Source organism: Furipterus horrens, unplaced genomic scaffold (genome assembly GCF_987537825.1).
Source record: "Furipterus horrens unplaced genomic scaffold, mFurHor1.1.pri manual_scaffold_5, whole genome shotgun sequence".
NCBI lineage: Eukaryota > Metazoa > Chordata > Mammalia > Chiroptera > Furipteridae > Furipterus > Furipterus horrens.
Genome location: NW_028327175.1, coordinates 93,231,561 through 93,251,500, shown reverse-complemented (window position 1 = coordinate 93,251,500; position 19,940 = coordinate 93,231,561). Strand labels below are relative to the sequence as shown.

The 19,940-nt window shown below is 42.9% G+C and overlaps 1 protein-coding gene across 1 annotated transcript; it reads left to right on the top strand.

Moving 5' to 3' along the window:
- Positions 1-9,570: 9,570 nt before the first annotated feature.
- Positions 9,571-15,652, top strand: LOC150008974 (gap junction gamma-3 protein-like). Its single transcript, XM_090276710.1, has 3 exons — positions 9,571-9,643; positions 13,780-14,564; positions 15,135-15,652. The coding sequence occupies exons 2-3, from the start codon at positions 13,781-13,783 to the stop codon at positions 15,140-15,142; spliced, it is 792 nt and encodes a 263-aa protein (XP_090132836.1). The 5' UTR covers positions 9,571-9,643; position 13,780; the 3' UTR covers positions 15,143-15,652.
- The last annotated feature ends 4,288 nt before the right edge of the window (positions 15,653-19,940 follow it).

Genomic DNA, 19,940 nt, shown 5'->3' with positions numbered 1-19,940 from the left:
TCACACCTTCCTGCTCAGCAACACTCTTTTCTACCTCTTTTTGGCAAGCTATGTTAGACCTTCACACCTCCCCTGAAATCTCAGCAATTCCAAGGAGTTTCTCTGGGTGTGTGAGTGGCTCTGTGCCCTCTTCTCCTCACCCATAGCTTGCCAGGACTCCAGTCTTTTGAGGTTTTCTCCCTCTTGTCCACATCCACCCTGCCTCTCCTCTCCTAAGTTGGGTGAGATCTCACATTCTAATCTGCCTTAGCCCCGAGCTGTTCATGTAGACTTTTGGTTTCCTCATTGATCTGAAAATGTGGTTTCCTGTTACGTTTTTCAGTTGTTCAAAGGGTTCAAAGTTTGTTTGTTTGTTTTTAACACAACTGGCTAGTTTATTTTCTTTTGAGTTGTTTTTGCTTCCATTACTAAATATCAAAGACAACATTTCCACATACTTCCCACCCAATACAGTGCAATTAAAAAATACTAATGTGAGAGAGAATTAAAGGACAATGTGCCTTATCCAGGCTACTTTCTCTCTGGAGAGCTCAGAAGTAGAACAGAAATTTAACTTAGGTCCCTTTCTTGAGTCTCAGGAGTGAGCTGACAATGTCCCACTCTGTCCCCATTTTTGTCCTGAACCTGGAGTTTTTAGGAGTAGTTTTAGTGGGTTAAGTAGGATTCTGAGGACTACCATTCCTCTAAACTCTCTTGTTTCTCTTCCAGTAGGTCATCTACCCTCTTATATCCCCACTCATCAAGGTTCCTTGGCCCTTCTCTTGCTCAGTGCTGGTGAGTAGAACATAAGAAGCTGTAAACACTTAGTCCAGGTGATCCCTGTGAGCATCTCAGGGTACTCCTTCTCCAGACAGGCCTCAGCCACTTCATTGAGATGCTTTCTGCTTCACGCATCTGACTGGTCTTTAGGGCTGCAGGGTGCAAGGGAACTCACTGGGATTTCTTTGCTGAATTTGATGAATCTGTCCATTGTAGACATACCTCGAGAATGCTACCTTGTTTTTGGTGTGTGTTTGTGTTTCACTCAGAAGCTCTTACAACCTAACAGTCCCTGGAAAGTGTGAGACTGTGAGACCCTAAAGACCTGGCGGCCCAGAGCCCATACACAGTAAATGGTTTCAGCTTCATTTTCTGCTTTGTTTATGACATTGTTTCCATCTTTTTTTGTTGTTGTTGTTTAATTTTAATGTTTCATTTTTAGTATTTATTTTATCCTATGTAGCTTTAATAGCAGTTGAGCTTTGAATCAATTTATTTTGTTTTAGGTAAACTTCCACATTGTTACTTCCAATTACATACATAATCATTTTTTAAAGTATATTTTATTGATTATGTTGTTACAGTAGCTCTAATTTTTTCCCCTTTGCTCCCCTCTGCCTAGTACCCACCTCCCCCCAGCAATCTCACCCCACTTAGTTCATGTCGATGGGTCATGCATATAAGTTCTTTGGCTTTACCCTTTCCTATATTATTCTTAACTTCTCCCTGTCTATTTTGTACCAATTATGCTTCTTGATCCCTGCACCATTTCCCCATTTCTCCTCCTTCCACCTCCCAGCTGATAACCCTCGAAATGATCCCCATACCTATGATTCTGTTACTATTCTGGTTTGCTTAGTTAAATTTTGTTTCTATTTTTTAGATTCAGTTGTTGATAGTTGTGTTTTGTTGTCATTTTAGTGTTCATAGTTTTGGTTTTCTTTTTCTTAAATAAGTCCCTTTAACATTTCATACAAAAATGGCTTGGTGATAATGAACTCTTTTAGCTTTACGTTTTCTGGGAAGTACTTAATCTGCCCTTCCATTCTAAATGACAGCTTTACTGGATAAAGTAATCTTGGTTGTAGGTCCTTGCTTTTCATCACGTTGAATACTTCTTGCCAGTCTCTTCTTGCCTGCAAAATTTCTTTTGAGAAATCAGCTGACAGTCTTATAGACACCAGTTTGTAGGTGACTCTCTGCTTTTCTCTTGCTGCTTTTAAGATTCTCTCTTTATCTTTCACCTTTGGCATTTTAATTATGATGTGTCTTGGTGTTGTCCTCTTTGGGTCTAGCTTGTTTGGGACATTCTGTGCCCCAAATTTGGGACCTTTTTCTTCATTATTTTTTCACATAGCTTTCAATATCTTGCTCTTCCTCTTCTTCTGGTACCCCTATGATTTGGATGTTGGCAGGTTTAAATTTGTCGCAGAGGTTCCTAAGCCTCTCATTTAAAAAAATTTTTTTTCCTCATTCTATACTTGTTGACTGTTTTTTTCTTCCTTATGTTCCAAATCATTGATTTGAACCCCAGTTTCCTTCCCTTCACCATTGGTTTTGTGTGGCTTTTTCTCTGTTTCACTTAGCATAGCCTTCACTTCTTCCCTTATAAATTTGCCGTACTCAAGCATATCTGTCAAGCTTGTGAGCATCTTTACCACTAGCATTTTGAATTCTGAGTCTGTTAGGTTGGCTATCTCCTCGTCGCTTAGTTCTCCCACTGGAACCTTGATCTGTTCCCCATTTTGGGCCATACTTCTCTGTCTCCTCATCCTGTCAGGCTCCTGTGTTTGTTTGCCTCTGTGTCTTAGGTAGAGCTGTTGCTCCTGTTATGTTGTAAGGGGCGGAGCCTTAAGTATTCGTCAGTACAGGGCTAGGGGTCAGAGAGGGAACAATGCCACTTGCTCAGCACTTGCCCTTTTCCAGGTACTTCTCCCACTTTCATATGGGACTGGAACCTCTCTAGCTGTTGCCCTGACCATTGTTCCCAGAGTGGGTGGGTCTGCGGATGTCCTAGGACCATGGGGGCCATTTAAACAAGCGGACTCTGCTGAGAGACCAGCAGTTTCTGTCTCTGCCCCACCCCCACTTGTTTGCACAGTCAGAAGCAATGAAGCTTGATTCTCCCTAGTGCTGGGATCGTGAGTTGTGCAGTCTGGTCAGGAGCTGGGAATGCTCTCCAGGTTTCCCTCCCCACTTTTAAAATGTGTGACTGCGCTTTCTGCTGGCCTGCTGCTGCCGCTGCTGCCGCCGCTGCCACCACCACCACACTACACCCTTTCTGCTCAGGCTCCACCCCTCATACCAGTCTGGATGAGTATTCCTTCTTTATATATTTGTTTGTTGGACTTCCATGCAGCTCTATGTTCTGGAACTTCTGGTTTTGAGGTAGTTGTATTTCTTCTTAGTTGTGGAGGGAGATGCAGCATGTCTGTCTAGGCCTCCATCTTAGCCAGAAGTCCCCTCTAATCTCACTCTTTATCCCCTATTTTATCAACAGTTCACCAGGTCTGAGGAACTGGCCTCTTGTCTTATTCTGCCTCTCACAGTCTGTATGTTCCATATAAATTATTTGAGTCTGTTTTCTCATGTGTAAAATGGAGGATACTTAGCATCCCATGTAGCTATAACAGTCTATGGAAAGAAAAACAACATTTAGTGAGCACCCAGCATGGACTTTGAGCTATGGACTGTTTTTACTGAGCAAGTTCTAAATGTTGAGCAATGTCCTTGGCAATGAGGGTATAACACAGATCAAGAGACTCACTGCCTCTACCCTCATGAAGGTTACATAGACTAGTTTTTAAAAACTGAATTCTCGTGACAGCCATGAGAAGACTCATTGTACCCTGGATGATTAAATCACTTTATTAAGTCCCTGTGAAACATCTACCATATGACCCCAAGTTTGACTGACCCCAAAGTTGGCTCACTTTCCACCAACATCCCTGGGCATGGGTGAGTCTGATATGTTCTTAAGTAGGATTAGCCTCAGAGAAGTGGGGTTGTGGAGCTGAGAGATCAGATATGTTTGGTAAAGAGCTGACTCTGGTCTGGTAAAGAGCTGACTCTGACGTCATTTCTTATGAGAGCTGAGGCCTGCAGGTGAGGATGGGGAAGTGATGGGGAACAAGAATGCAGCTGTGTTGTGGGGGAGGAGAATGTAGAAATGTCTGTGTACTTGGGCTTGTCTTTTGTTGATCTTTTAGGGATCTGACACTCCCTCCCCACTAACTTCTCTTTTCATGCCTAAGTGGTCTTGTGAAAACAGTACATACATGTGGGCAAAAGTAGGTTTACAGCCATGAATGTGTGAAACACAGAGTTTATTCTTGCATTACATATTTTTCCATACAAACAACTGTAAAGCTCCTTTTTTTCTTAGCTTGAGATAATTTGCTTGATGGAATGATGCTTTATTAAAAAAATCAATTTATTCATTTTTAGAGAGGGGGGAAGGGAGGAAAAAAGAGAGGGAGAGAAACATCAATGTGTGGTTGCCTCTCACATGCCCCCAACTGGGGACCTGGCCCAAAACCCAAGCATGTGACCTCACTAGGAATCAAACCAGCGACCCTTTTGTTCACAGGTTGGCACTCAATCCACTGAGCCACACTAGCCAGAGCTGTAAACCTACTTTTGCCCACCCCTGTATGTATCTTTCATCCACAACACTTAGTCCAGTCCACTGGTTTCCCCTGTCTTTGGAATAGTCCATGTCTTTCAAGGTCTCCCTGGTCTTCTGAAGTTGGCTTTCCTCCTATCCTGTATTCCCATCATTGGGCTCTAGGGTCCCAGGTACTTACTGCCTTCACAATCATAGAAAAAGAAGTTTTAATTATTGGGGTGGGCAGTGGCCTAAAACCTGGGGAAGACTTCACTGGGTGTGAAAAACCCGGTAAGAAAGTCACAGAGAAAAGACCTGCAAAAGTGGAGGACTTTGAGGAGTGGGTCAACTGTGAGTCCCACTGTGGGACAGGAGAGGGTCAAGAAGGAATACTTGGTCATTGGGATCAATAGCTGCTTCACAGCATTGCATGCTCACATGGGCAGAAGGACTTGCCTTTATTTGGTAGAAAGTGCAGGAAGGAGAATCTTCTAGAAATTAAGATAATGAACCAGATGGGATCAGCATGGAATAAAAGCAAGGTGCTGTCTTTAATCACCAGTTCTTTGAGTTAAATTGTTGCTAAGTTGGATCTTTCCCATACTGGTAAGAAATGCATTTGCTGACTATTTGTAAGTGTTACTGATTTTAAACCACACAATCTTAAGAAATTGTTAGCTTATATTTTTGTTTCCTCTAGGTTTTCATATGATGATGGGCCCAGAGTTAGCTTAGCTCCCTTCTCTTCAGGTCATGTAGTATCCCAGGCACAGTACCATTATATCCAATTCTCTGGGGTAACGTTTTCTTTCTTGTTCTGATACCTTCCTTCTGCTGACCCCTTCTCAACCCTTGTTCCTGGTGGTGTCTCATTCTCCCCCAAACCAGAGAGATAAATCCATCTGTGGAAAAGAGGGAGAGACAGAGAGAAGATATTTCTTTCCACTATTGTGGGGTACAGATATGCCAGACCTTTGCACTTCTCTCTACTCCCTAATCTCGGGTGATTTTTGCACCCTGGGATTCCTGCTGCTCCAGGTCTTGGCACATGTTGTCAACATATGGCTGTGGGAGGAGGCTGGTCTCATCTGGTGGGAAGAGGAAGGACAAAGAGGATATTGTCTGGAAGACAAAAGAAGTGGGATCAGAGTTCTCTTTATCCTTGGCTCCTTTCCTGGCACCAGTCCTCAGAAACTTATTGTGAAAGAGAAGTTTGTCTTGGTGCTTTAGGGTCCTGTCAGAAGCTTAGAAATAATTAGGCAGACCCCACCCCCCTACCCCCAGCACCAACCTCGGCCTCCTCCCCTGATACCCACACTGACTCGGGCACTGTGGACATTTATAAATGGGGCCATTGAAGAATCAGAAGAAATTCATGCAACTTTGAAAAGTATCCTTATTCCCTGGGCCCTGTGTATCTCTCCACTTTCCACCCCCCACTTCAGACATTTAGACAAGGACTTTGGTCACTCTGGCCAGACCATCTGCATAGCCCTGGATGATGGGGTCAGAGCTCTTGGTTTCCAAAGAGAATTGTTAGTTAGTTTTAAGTAAGTTAGGCAGACTGAGAACCCATCAATTAAAGGGTTGGGTCTCCATCTGGAAGTACCCCACAATACCATGTGAGGTGCATGCAGTAGTGATTCCCTGAGTTCTTCCCCAGAGTAACCTACAACCATTTACTCAAGTAATCATCCAACAGAGAAGGAGAGTACTGAGACCTTTTGAGGTTGTGTACATGATTTGAGCTGGCACTGAGAACCGTGAGGATCCAAAGTTCCGTCATATCAATGTGGAAGCTTGGTAAAAAACTGTGCCCTGTTCTAGCTTCCTCTCAGTTGTAGCTTACATTCACTGCCTCTATAGACCCACCTGGTATTCATTCCCCATGCTCTAGAATGTACAGTCAGAATGGACAAAATTAGTAGATGGCTGAACCCACATAGATCCCTTGACCACTGCAGTGAAGTTATTACATATCAAAGGACAAGTGAGCTCTGTCCATCCCCGCACCCCCACTAGGTGAAGAGAATAAATAAATAACTATATTGCATCCCAGGAAGAATGGCAGAAATCAATGGCATCTTCAAATAATTAAGGAGTGCATGGCAGTGGATTCCATCGTATCCCCATTTAATTCACCCGCCTGGGCCCTGCAAAACAGAATGGATCATGGCAGATGGATTACTGAAGACTTAACCAAGTAAAAGCCCCAATATCTAGTCACTGGATCAGATGTAGTTGAGCAAAATATCATAGCCTTTGTTATATGGTAAGTAGCTATTGATCTGATTGATATGCATATTGATTCATTGTTAAAAATGTGTAACATCATTATTATTCATTTGTATTTCAAAACGTTTAAATTTCAACAGTAACTCTCATATCTATCTGGTTAGTTCACAAATAAGTTCTTTCCTTGAAGCTTCAAATTTATTTTGTTCATCTACAGTGTGTTATTAGTGAAGGATTGTAAATTATACAGCAAATTTTTGGGGTCTTTGGTTATTGAACACTTGGTAAGCATTCATTTGATTTCAGGAAAATCTTGTGTTGGAGTTATCAGTAGAGTAAATCTTAGCAAAACTTTTTCACAACTCAACAAACAAGCACTGATAAAGAACAAAAGATCATTAATTGTTCTCTATTTTTTTTTTCAACAGTTTCACAAAGTGGTGATGACTTACAGTATTTGCAAATATATACTCAATGATTTTAATCAACCACATTTGTAACAATTTTCTTAGAGTCTGCTGGCACTTGCATAAAGGATTGTAAATCAGATTTATAAACCCACCAGATAATAGAAGCTAATTAAACAATATCTTTAAAGTCAGGAGGGAAAATGACTGTCAATCTAGAGTTCTATGACCAATTAAGTAACAATTCAAAATTGACAATACAGTAAAAGATTTTTAAGACCAGAGAGGATCAAGAGTTCACCCTTAACAGTCCCCAGTAGAGGGACTATGGAAGGTGGCACTCTAAGAAGAGGAAAATTTAGCACACCCATGCTAATAGCATTTTTTTTAAACAACATCCAAAAGGTAAAAGCAATCTAAATGTCCATCAGTGGATGAGTGGATAAACAATACATGGTACATGCATAGATATATACATACAATGGAATATTATTTGACCTTAAAAAGAAATAAAGTTCTGATAGATGTTACAACATGGATGAACCTTGACACACTACACTAAGTAAAATAAGCCAGTCATAAAAGAACAAATGCTGTATGATTCCACCAATATGAGGTATCTAAATAGTCAACTGCATAGAAACAGAAAGTACAATAGTTGTTTCCAGAGGCTAAGAGGAGGAAGAAATGGATACAAAGTTTCAGTTTTGTTAGATGAAAGACTTATGGAGATCTTTGCACAACAATCGTGAATATACTTAACACTACCCATGTGAAAAAGTGGTTGACGGTTAAAAAAATAAAAAAGAAGAAAATTTAATCCAGAAGGAAGGTATGGGGTTCAAGAAACAACACCGAGCAAAGAAACTGGTAAACATGTTGGTAAATCTAATAAGAATTGAACTAAATATTCTTTGTGAAATGTAGAGAATAAATTAGAGGCGGGCAAGCCTAGAAGCAGACACAAGGATGGCATTTCATTAATTCAGTCTTCAAGTATGGCATCTTCTAAATTCAAGGGACAGTATCTATACGGTTGGTAGATTGGTAAGTTGTGGCATTGAAGGAGATGTCAATGATGATAGCAAAGTTTTTTGGTTGGGAACCAGAGTGGATAATGGAGTTAATCATTAAAATGTGAAACATGTGGGGAGAGCAATGGGGGGGGGGGGGAATGGGACAACTGTAATAGAAAAACAATTTTAAAAATGTGGAACATATAAACAGAGAATTTTTATTTTCTTGAGGGTATAAAATTAAAATGGGTTTACAATAAAAACTCTTTAAAGATTGGTAATTTGGATAATGGGGAAGCTAACGGTATAATGGTGTTTAAGGTTTGACACCTGCAGATTGCTTGTTCAAATCCCAGTATCTCCACTCACTAGCTGGTTGACCTTGAATAAGTTACTTAACTTCTCTATTCTTCATTTCTCTTCTTTGTAATAGTACAAAGAATTAACTTGGGAGAGAGAACACCTTTGGAAAGAGATGTGCTGTTGGTTCTCCCCAAGAGGAAGGAACTTGGGTGTTGCCTCCTGCATCTTAGGCCTACTGAGAGAAGCTCCAATGTGTCTATTGAGTCCTGCTTGGTAAGTCAAACAGGCAAAAGATAGGACACACAGCAAATGAATGGAAGGAGATGTGGCTGCATTGAAATAGGCCTGTGTGCACAAAGTTTGTTGGTCCCAAGGATGCATAACTATTCCCTGTGGACCAGATGTGAACATGCCCAGGAGAGAGCTAGTGTGAGGTTATTTTATGTTGTGCTTAATAGAATTCCCCCCTGAAAAGTGAACAGGTTTAAAAGGTAAAATCATCATCATCATCATCATCATCCAGATCACTTCAATGGTAAAGACTATCCAGCTGGACTTAGACTTCTCTATTACAATATTAAATGCTAAAGACCAGTGGAATGATGCCCCAAATATCCACAGAGGCAGAATCTAGAACTGAGGTTCCCTCCAACTCCCCTCCTTGAGGAGTGCAATGTTGGCTCTGGGAGCTGCAACAGAGTAAACAGGTCCCATACTCTGCACTCCTGAGTTACTCTCCCACCCACCCACCCACCTGCTCTCCTACCCTTGCCCCTTCCCACTCTTTGGAGAGGATCCTGGCTCTAGCAATAGGGCAGGAATGGGGATGGGGGCGGGTGTCACAGTTCTCATTGGCCCAGGTGGAGAGGAGCTGGGCTCCGGGGGTTGCTGAGTGGACATGGAGCAGATGCCCACTGTGTGGTGGGGAGAAGACAGTGCTATTTCTCCCAGCCAGCAGGAGAGGACATCCTGAAATAAACTTAAGGACATTTTCTATCTGTTGTTGCTGGCAAGGCCTCATGTTGGAAATATGCTAAAGTCATTGCTCCTGTTCCGAAGATCTGAAAATTCCTGTTTCAGTCACTTAGGACATTCTCCACAGCAGGGCTGCCTGCTTCTCCAGCTGCATTTCTTTTCCTCTTTGCTAAGGCTGCCAAGAATGAAAAGGGGAGGGGGAGAAGTGGGCGGTGGCAGGAGGCAGGGCCTGGGGGGAGAACTGGGACCCTGTGAGTGCAGAGCTCCAGCTCCCTCCGCTCTGCTCTGGCCTGAGACTAATTCTGTCTCCTGTTGTTGCTGCTTCTGCTCAAAGCTGCCAGGTGAGTGCTCATGCTGGGACAGGGGCAGCTGGGCTGGCAGAGCTAGGGGTCAGAGGTGGTGGGGGCTGCCTGGGGCTCTTCACTGCCTTCTCCAACTATGATGTGCACACCACTGACCTGGGGATATTATTAAAATTCAGATTTGACTTGCCAAGCTGGGGATGTGACCTGATTCTGCATGCCTGGTGATGCCAATTCTGCTTCACATGACCACCCTTTGAATAGAAGAATCTAGAATGTTTTCCAGGCCAGGTGGGGTGAGATGGGACCAGTGAGCCAGGTCGAGTACTGTCCTCGGTGGACATCCTTTGCTCACACCTTAACTGTCTGAGATGGATTCTGCAGCCAATAAAATCCTGAAATTTTTCTCCAAAAGAATAGAGATGCTTAGGAAAATTCTTACCATAGTCATGATGGAATTAAAAAAAATTATTTACATATTTGAAAATCCCCTCAAACTCGTGGCTTTCCTTCCTCTCCCAACTGTTGAGCTCACACGTATTGCTCCACTGACCAAAATCTTAACAGGGCTCAGATCCTACCAATTCTCTCCCAAATAGATTTATCTGCAAACTATTTCTCCAGTCCTAGAAACAGAGCGGTGTCCCTTGAGCTGCGCTTTGCCAGCAATGCTGAGCCCTGAGGTTCTTAGGTCCTGAAGTTCAGCCTGGGGGCTTTGGTGACTGTGGACAAACCTGCAGACCTGTTTATAGGAGGAGGATGAGTGTCTCAGAGAATGAGACAGGTGGGCTGGGGACAACTGGAACAGATGCGTGGAGAGGAGCCACAGAGTCATAGGAATGCAGGGGATGAAGAAGGAGGGACTGTGTTTAGGCTCTGGCTTATAGGAAACTCCCTTTGATCTGCAGACTTTTGGAAGTGGAGCACAACTTTGTCTGAACATAAGGCCCCGAAATGTGTGGAATAAGTAGTTTTGGTGATAACAGCCATGGGCCAAAGGACAGAAAAGAGACTCCAAATTAGATATGGGGGCTCTAAACTAAGCAGTTCTCAGGCAAGTAGTCCTCTTGTCCTCCTTTTTCTGCTCTCCCTTCCAAGCCCCTAAAGCTCTGTGGTGAGCTCTGGAGACCCCAGTTCAGTTCCCAGAGCCTCTCAGAGGACATTTCGGTGTCTGGCTATGGGTTTGGGGTGGGCACAGAACAGAGAGAGAAGAATTAGAGACAGGGCCTCTGGAAACTACTTATATTCCCAACACTTAAAATATGTCAGGCCTGCTCTGTGTTAAACTGCAACTCTGCTAGGAATGTGCTGGAAGTCTTTAGAAGGTGCTGGGCCTGCACTTTGAAATGAAGAAGCTGAGAGCAAGACTTGAGAATTTACCAAACTAGAATTTAGTCTGATAAAGTCCAAGAAACCAAGGGCAAAAACCCTCAGAGCCCCGGGGGCTGCCTCTCTGGGGCAGGGACCCCCTCCACTCCACCCCTGCACTTATGAGGCAGGGAAGGGCTGCAGGCATCCTCACAGATGGGGCTGGTTAAAGGAGTATTTGCAACCAGCATGGAAATGGGTAGATTATCATGTCCCACTCAAAAAAGCCCTTTGAGATGCTCTGGTACAGACAGACGTCTTCCTTACAGAGCTAGTAACTGAAGCCCAAAGTGGAAAGGTGATGGACCAGTGCTACCCTAAAGCAGTGGTTCTCAAGGACATTGACCCCAAGGGGCATTTAGCAACAGTTGGAGACATTTGTGGGTCAGAGGGAAGTGTGCTCTGGCATCTAGAGTAAAGAGGCTGAGGTGCCGCTAAACATCTTACAACACATGGGATCACATCCCCTATGTCCCCAACAAAAATTATCGGGCCCCAACTGTCAATAGCGCCAAGGTTGCAAAACCCAAAACCAGCATTGGAATTTGACCTTCCTTTTGGTTTTCTATGGACTCAATATCTCTTCAAAAACAGTTTAACTAAACATTGATTGGGAAACTGTTTCTTTCCCCTGGGTACTTCATTCACTAAGTGCCTTTCTCATCCAATAGGGTAAGCTAGTGATTTTGTTTTACTGTTGTCTTGATAGTCAAATTAGAAAATAGATTTTTTCCCTTATTTATTTACCTTTTATTATTTTCAATTATTCTCTTCTCCTGAATTCTGAAGAATTAGCCAATATACTTTTAGCACCGCAATTTGATTTTCCTCAGAATCTGTCCTATTGCCTTCAGAGTAGATTTTAGTTGTGCTACTGCTGACCTTTCTCCTATTCTATTTGTGGTGGGTTTATACATTTAAAGATCCATTTACTCTCATTTTTGAAGTCTTGGCAATGAGACGAGATACATCTCTATTTTCAATTTACCATTTTTACTTATGAGTACACTTGCATCTTTCTAAAGACTGAAAATATGTTTCTTCTAAAAATTTTAACCCAATTTTATAGAAAGAAAATTTCAGTGGACTGATTTTTTTTTCTTTTTTGTAGCCTCATACTCCATTATACTCAAACCCAGCAAGGAGTGAGAGCCTTTTAGGATTCAGAAATCCCTCAACTCTGATTGGACCTGACTTAGCTCACATGCCCATCTCTGAGCCAATTGATGTGGTGGGGAAAGCAACACAACACTTAATTGTCCAGGCCTGGAACACAAGTCCCACCCCTGAATCTAGACATGAGAGTCCCACCTAGACCACTGTAGCAAGATTGGGGGAGGGGTGGCACAGAAACAAAAATCCCGGGTTCTAGTGAGGGAATGGAGGCCAGCGAGGAAAAGAGAAATAGCCGCTCCAGCTCAGTTTTCCCTCTGGTGCTTGGTTCCCTGTTTGTATGTTGTTGGACAACATGGCAGTAAATTTCAAGCTGGGTTGGTTCTTGAGGCCACAGGGGGTCAGGTGTGAACTTCTGAGTCTTCACAATCTATGATGAGAGTAGAAAGATAGGGACTGAGGAGCAGGCAGAGCTTCAAACTCTTGATTTCTAGGAGCTCAAAATATGGTTTCTTACAGTTGGTGGATGGGGACATATTTCTCTGGTCAACTGAAACCTTTGGAAACATCCTTCTCTTCCAGTTGTACAGAAGTGATCATTCTGCCTAAGTTTTGGCATATGGCCTGTTATTATCTACAGTTTATGACACTAATGCCCATTTAAAATTGTTTCATGCATCCTTATAGGTATCATAATTGGAAAGCTGATACAAGACAAATTAAGCATGTTTCATTTGCTGCCATATTAACTTAGAAATTCAGGTTATTATTAGAGTTAAAAGGGAAAAACCTAAGCAAATTCATAGTCACAGAGGAAATAAGCATGGTCTGAATTACAGGAAAGGTAATTTAGGGATCAAATCCTTCAAGAAGACAAAAAGGAGAGACCCAAGCACACAGATTTGGAAGGGAGAGTAATCTTGGACAAGTGTAGGGCCACTCTTTTTCTAAGATGCTATAGAAGGAAGTGACTAGGAAGATAAGAGAAGCAGTAGTACAAGGATTCACATCAGAGTCTCTGTGTTTTCTTAAAAAGAAAAAAAAAGTTCTACTTTTCCTAGGCTAAAGAACATTAGACTAAAGTAAGCCTTGACACTTACTCTCTTCATTTGATCCCCATGGAGCCCCCTAATGTAACCACATCTCAGTTTTACTTTGTGATGGGAGCAGAGGCCAGCCCGACACACCTGTTGGGCAATGAGCCAGAGAAAAGCAGAAAGCAAGAGAATGCACACTTCCCCCAAGGTCAGCATTGATTTTGTTCAGATGATGCTCACAGTAGCATCAGAGCTGGCAGCCATCACCTGGGGAAGTATTAGTTTTCAGAAGATGCTGGTCTCTTACTATTCAGCCTATTTAGGTGAGAGGGAAAGGAGGGAAAGAGAGATAAGACAGACCCTGGTCTCTACCCGAAGCAGAGCGTTCCTCTCCACTGCAGTGGGGAACAGAGGAGGACAGAAGAGAGAGTCACACCCACACTTACTTTTCTTTCTTTTTTTTTTTTAACAAAGATGATTCAGTTAACTATAAATAGGTACAACCAGAATTTTAGTATTTGAACAAACAGATCCTTGGATAACAGCAAGAAGGTTCGCCTTACCCATCTTTGAATTAGGAGTGAAAAGGTGGCCTACCACTCCCCCTAAAGGACAGTGAGGGACACATCTCACTCATTGTCCTGTGCTTCATAACAGGATGTGTGGCAGGTTCCTGAGGCGGCTGGTGGCTGAGGAGAGCTGGTACTCCACCCATGTGGGGCGCCTCCTTCTTCCCGTGCTCCTGGGGTTCCGCCTTGTGCTGCTGGCTGCCAGTGGGACCGGAATCTATGGCGATGAGCAGAGCGAATTCGTGTGTCACACCCAGCAGCCAGGCTGCAAGGCTGCCTGCTACGATGCCTTCCACCCCCTCTCCCCACTGCGCTTCTGGGCCTTCCAGGTCATCTTGGTGGCTGTGCCCAGCGTCCTCTACATGGGTTTCACCATGTGTCATGGCATTCAGCATTGGGAAGACTCAGGAAAGGTGAAGAAGGAAGAGGAGACCCTGATCCGACAAGGACAGGGCAACACAGACGCCCCAGGGGCTGAAAGCCCCAGACTGCTCTGGGCCTATGTGGCACAGCTGGTGGTACGACTGGTCATTGAGGGGGCAGCCTTGGGAGGGCAGTACCATCTGTATGGGTTCAAGATGCCCAGCTCCTTCGCATGTCGTCGAGAGCCTTGCCTTGGTAGTATTACCTGTAATCTGTCCCGCCCCACTGAGAAGAGCATCTTCCTAAAGACCATGTTCGGGGTCAGCGGGCTCTGTCTCTTCTTTACTTTTTTGGAGCTTGTGCTTTTGGGCCTGGAGAGATGGTGGCGGATCTGGAAGCAAAAGTCTTCCTCTTCTAACTACCTTTCAACTTCAGAGAGCAGCAGAAAACACAAGGAACCAAATGATAACTTCCCAGTGGAGAAATCAAAAGATCAGTTCCGGGTAGCAGGTGAGAAGGACACTGATGTCCCTTTTTCTTCTTTGCCTGATGCCTCTGTCCTGATGGCCCCCTTTGACAGGTTCCTTACCCTCTGGGAAGTACAACTCCCTCATATTACAAAGTAGAAAAAGGTGAAGGGATTAAGCAAGAACAAAACGAAACAAACAGAAAACCTCATAGACACAGACAACAGCATGGTGATTACCAGAGGGAAGGGGGTGAGGAGAGGTAGAAGTGGGTATAGTGGGCACAAATGGTGATGGAAGGAGACTTGACTTGGGGTGGTGAACACACAATATAATATACAAATGATGCATTATAGAATTGTACACCTGAAACCTATATAATTTTATTAACCAGTGTCACTCCTATAAATTTAATTAAAAAAGTAGAAAACCAGGTTATAGGTAGATGTTCTGACCACTGCTCCCAACCCAACCCCCATCCCCATCAATTTGATGACTCTTTCTGACGAACCATGATCAGAACGCTCAGTCAGTTGTACCTCCTTGTCCTTCCATTGAAGTCTCTTCCCATTTAGAAAAAATATCAGCTTCTTCTTGATTCTCTACCTTGCAGAATTATAAAGACACCTGGCTCAACTCTGAAGGAAACGCTATGACTGGATCTTCTCCTCAGTCTCCAGTGAGTGGGGATTTACCTCCATGCCAAGTTAGAGGCTGTTGAAGCATCTCTAAGGGCCATGGTGGGCCATGCTGCCTAAAGCATTTCCTTGAAGAACTCCTGCTTGTGCTTTCTCATCATAATTCTCTGGTGTCAGCATCACAATTTTCATGGGCTTTGTTCCAGAGTCCACCAGCAGAAACCTCCATAAAACCATGCTTCTCTTTGTCCTGCACAATAAAGATCGACTACCGTTGGTGGTATTCTTGTTGCTGAAGACAATTCTCCTTCCTGTCTCAGTGACTCTACTTAACTCTCTCCTGTTGTTCCACACTCTCTGCTCCCCAAATTCAAAGTCCTGTAATTCTGAATACCCCATCCTTGTTGTATATGTCATATCCAGAAACTCTGGCCTTCCAAGCATGTATAGATTAGATTTATTCAAATACTTGGCCTCATCCTTTAGGAAGATTACTGTAATACAGAGGATTATGTCTCCTGGATCACTGACATTTCTGATTTGTGCTTAATTCTCAATCTCTTCTTGGTTCACAACAGCTGCTGCATTGGCTCCAGTGAGCCTCACCCTGTACAGTAGTCCCTCTCTATATCGCGGTTCACTTATCGCGGCCTCACTGTATCGCCGGATTTTTAAAAATATTATATTTAATTTTTTATCACGGATTTTTTGCTATATTGTTGGATTTTGCAGTACTGTATATGTATGTTGTTAAAGTTATGTAGGTTTAAGAGTGTAGAATATGTTTAAGAACATAAGTAGTGTTTATAAAAGTGTGGAAAAGGTTAATAAGGGAGTGGGAAAGGTTTATAAGGGACTGGGAATGATTTACAAGTATGTGGGAAGGGTTTATAAGGCCTTAAAAATATATAAATACTAAAATAAATGTTAAGGTTCCTACTTCACGGATTTTCACCTATCGTGGGGGTGGGGGTGGTGTCTAGAATGTAGTATCCACAATAAGTGAGGGAATACAGTATGTGGTAAGTCCCTACTTTAAAAACTCAAACCCCTCAATACCACAAAGAAAAGACAATAGAGTTCTAATACTGATTCAGGGGTAACAGTAAGTGATGTTCACATCATAGTGTGATTGGGAGATCATTTAAACCTGAAAGAATAGCAGGTTTCTCTATTTTGGAGTCTTTCATTCATTTCTGTCCAAGAGTATTCTAGCCTCCTACCTTTCTGCAGGAACGCTTCTCTCCTCAGTTCTTCCTTGTCCTCAAATTCTCAACAAAGAGCAGTTACCTAGTTTTGTTTTCTCCTTCTCAACTCCAAATTATCCCCAAGTAAAGTAAGAAGGTGCATTCCTAAGGAAAGGTATTTGGTTCCCCAACAGACACTTTGGCAACAACTAGTAAAATAATAATTTTTTTCCCTGCTACATAAGTGCTTCATAAAAATCCCTTATCTGCTATAGCCAAAGCCCAGCCAAGTGACCAAGAATGGAAAAAAGCAAATGTCATCATTTGTGATTCCTCCTTGATAGCCTCCCTTTTTAAAGAGCTTTATTGATATATATATTTCATGTACCATATAATTCATCCACTTAAAGTATACAGTTCAATGGCATTTAGTATAGTCACAGTTGTGCATCCATTAACACAAGCAATTTTAGAACATTTTCATCAACTCAAAAGGAAACCCAATGACCCTCAGCTATTACCCCCAAACCTCCATAACCCCAAACATTGCTTTAGCACCCTTGTTGAAAATCAATTGCTTACAGATATATGACATTTTTTTTTTCTGAACTCTTATTTTATTTGTGGAGGAAAGAATGTCCCATAATATGACTGCTATGGACCCTTAAGCTATATCCAGCTAGATCTGGGCCAGAACAGATAGCTTCCCATAAATCCCCTCAGAGAATGTCTGACCAACCCCTACCCTATGCCCCATGCATGCTGGTCCCTGGAACAGGTCTTTGCCCTGCCCTGGGCAAACATGTAAGATGTTTTCCCCTTATCTGGGGCTGGTCACACCCCAGTACCACCCCATCCTTTTCTGTGCTATAAAACTCTTTAGTGCCTGCCATGTGGCATGGAGGATACCCACGTGTCTTGCTGCTGCCCAAGACGTGCCTCATATGTAAGTTCTTTGAAAATACTCTTGATGTAATGCTGGAGTTGTCAACTTCTTTGTCCAGCCTCTTGGCGCCAGGAAATTTTCCTAACACTATTCCATTGATGTATAATTCTATCCTTATGCCAGTACCATATGTTTTTATTACTGTAGCTTTGTAACAGGTTTGAAATTGGGAAGTGTGAGTCCTCCTACCTTGTTCTTCTTTTTCAAGATTGTTTGGCTATTTGGGGTCCCATGAAATTCCAGATGAAAAAAATTGTGAATTAGGGAGCCTCAATATTTTCAGTAAAGAAGACATTCATCTTAGGAGTATGGCAGGATTGAAGACATAAGGACCTTAATGAGACAGAGGGCCTCATTTCTGTCCCTCAGCACACAAGCAGACATACGGACACACACTCACACCACAAACACTCATGGCAAACATCAGTAATGGATAAGAGCATTTCTTCCTCCTTGGTCCATATTAAGACTCAGAGTCCTTCTCAATACAGTATCCCAATTTACAAAGAAATGCATTTCTTAGTTGTATAATTTAAACATTTTAAAACTAGATATTCTGTGGGACTTTTACCAAAACCCTCCAAACAGAAATTGCAGAAACCTCCTTTCCAATCATTTTATCATACATTCAATAAATACTCATTGAGCATAATATGGCAAGGGTAGTGTTTGATATTGGGACACAAGAGGAATTAAAGACTTCATTCATTAGTATAGGAATGAAGTGGGAAGAATAAAAAAAAAAAAGCACCTCAGAAACACAAGGTTAAAAATCCACTGAAGAGAAACAGATAATTTCCTGAAACAGGCAAGCATATTATTTGCTGAAAGTCTCAATGGATATTCCTTGGTTATTGTCTTCAAGCTGGGTGCCAAAAGGCAATGTATCTGTGCTTCTGAATCTTAACCATTCCCACTTAAAAAACTTCTTTTCATTTTCACCCACCCTTCTGGTCCTATCAGATTTGTCACAATGTCCTCACAACAGGTCCACCTGCAGCTCCACTCTCCAACTATTGCTCTCACGTGGTGTTAACCTCCTCAGGGAGAAGGATTAGAAACTGCTCCAGCACCAGCATCTGCAGGATTTGCTCCTTTCCAGCATCTTAGACAACAGCCACTCATAGCAGATCTCCCAGAGCTGGCTTAGAGCATCTCATAGCCTGCAGACTTTCTGGGAACTGAACTACCTAAAACACTGATGGGAAGTCAAATCTGGAGAAGACCATCTAACCCCAGATTCCTTCCCCTAACTTAGCTACTAGAATCCCTATCAGCATTGAGTGAATGAATGTGCCTCATGCCCTGAGAAAGGACTTCCTTCACCTAGAGTTTCCTATGCTTGGTAAGGAAGAAAGGGACATCAGGATGTCAGGAGATGGGGCTAGACACTCCCTTCCCTGCTTGCATCACACAAAGGTGACTCTCAGGTTCACTGGACTCCAGAGAGTTACTGGGTTTTGTTGGGGAGTAGGATATCCTGTTTTTCTAGGAACTCAACTAGACCTTGGAGTTGGAGGCTGAGAACAGGTTCCTTTTGGCTGGGGAATGAAGCTGACAAAGAGGAACTTCAAGGACAGTAAGCTTTATGGGCCCAGTGCCTACTTAGCCCCACTCCAGGCCCAGCTAAACGGATACCTCTAGTCCTGCCAAAGGGTCCACAGTGCCCTCTTAGGTGCAGCTTGCCTAGGACTCCAGCACTTAAATCACCAGAACAGCCAGCGACTCTTAACCTCACCTCTCAGACTTGAAGGACAGCTAAGACATTTGGAAAGAGAAAATTCAACTGAAATGGTCAAAACCAAGTCGGTTTCGAAAAATTTTATTTGGACAATATTTGGCTGTTACACTTTTCTTTTAAAACTGCAATAATTTACATATTGGTATTGCTCTGCTTTGGAACTGTAATTGTGGTAGGCAATTAAGCAGACAGGAGCAGAGCAAAGACAATGAATGGGCCAGGTAACAGAAGGTCACCAAGGCAGAAAGCCCTAGCTGCCTAGCAATGTGCAAAACTGGGAAAACAAGGACCTAACCCAGCAGGGTGACCTTTCCTCCCTTAGCATATGGCTGGTCATTTGGTTTATACCCCTGAACTTTCCTCCCTAGAGATAACATCTAGGCCTCAGTTGTATTTCAGCTCAGGCTCAGAAAAGCAGCAAAACCAGACAGGTCACACAATGGATGACCTCAGGACTAGCTGCACTGACTAATGACTCCCTGCCCTGGTGCTGACCAATCAGTGCAGACCAGGACCCTGAAGGGATAAACTTGGAAAGTTGATGAATAGTCTCTTGGGACCTCCCTTAAAATTTCCACCCTTAAAAAAGCCCAAAGAAAGACCAAAGGCTCTCCCTCTCTTCAGGAGCAGCCCCTTGCCCCCTCCAGATGCCTTACCTTTACCTTCCTCTCTTAAACCCCAAAGGCCTTTCTTTTGCCTCTGTAATTTGTTTCCTGAACCCATTTCTTCTACATCTGTGACTTACTAAATAAGTTTTCTCTTATAATTTGAGTCTTGGCTCTGAACTCTGTGAAGGTCTGGGCTGACCCCACAGGTCTAATACCCGGTGCCATTCTCACTGGCGCCAATTTAACTATGTATGCTTGTCTTCCATTTTTTAATTTTACAACAATAAAATAAATATTTT

Excerpts from the sequence above, each read along its gene's own strand:
- LOC150008974 (XM_090276710.1), top strand. The coding sequence starts at position 13,781 with ATGTGTGGCAGGTTCCTGAGGCGGCTGGTGGCTGAGGAGAGCTGGTAC.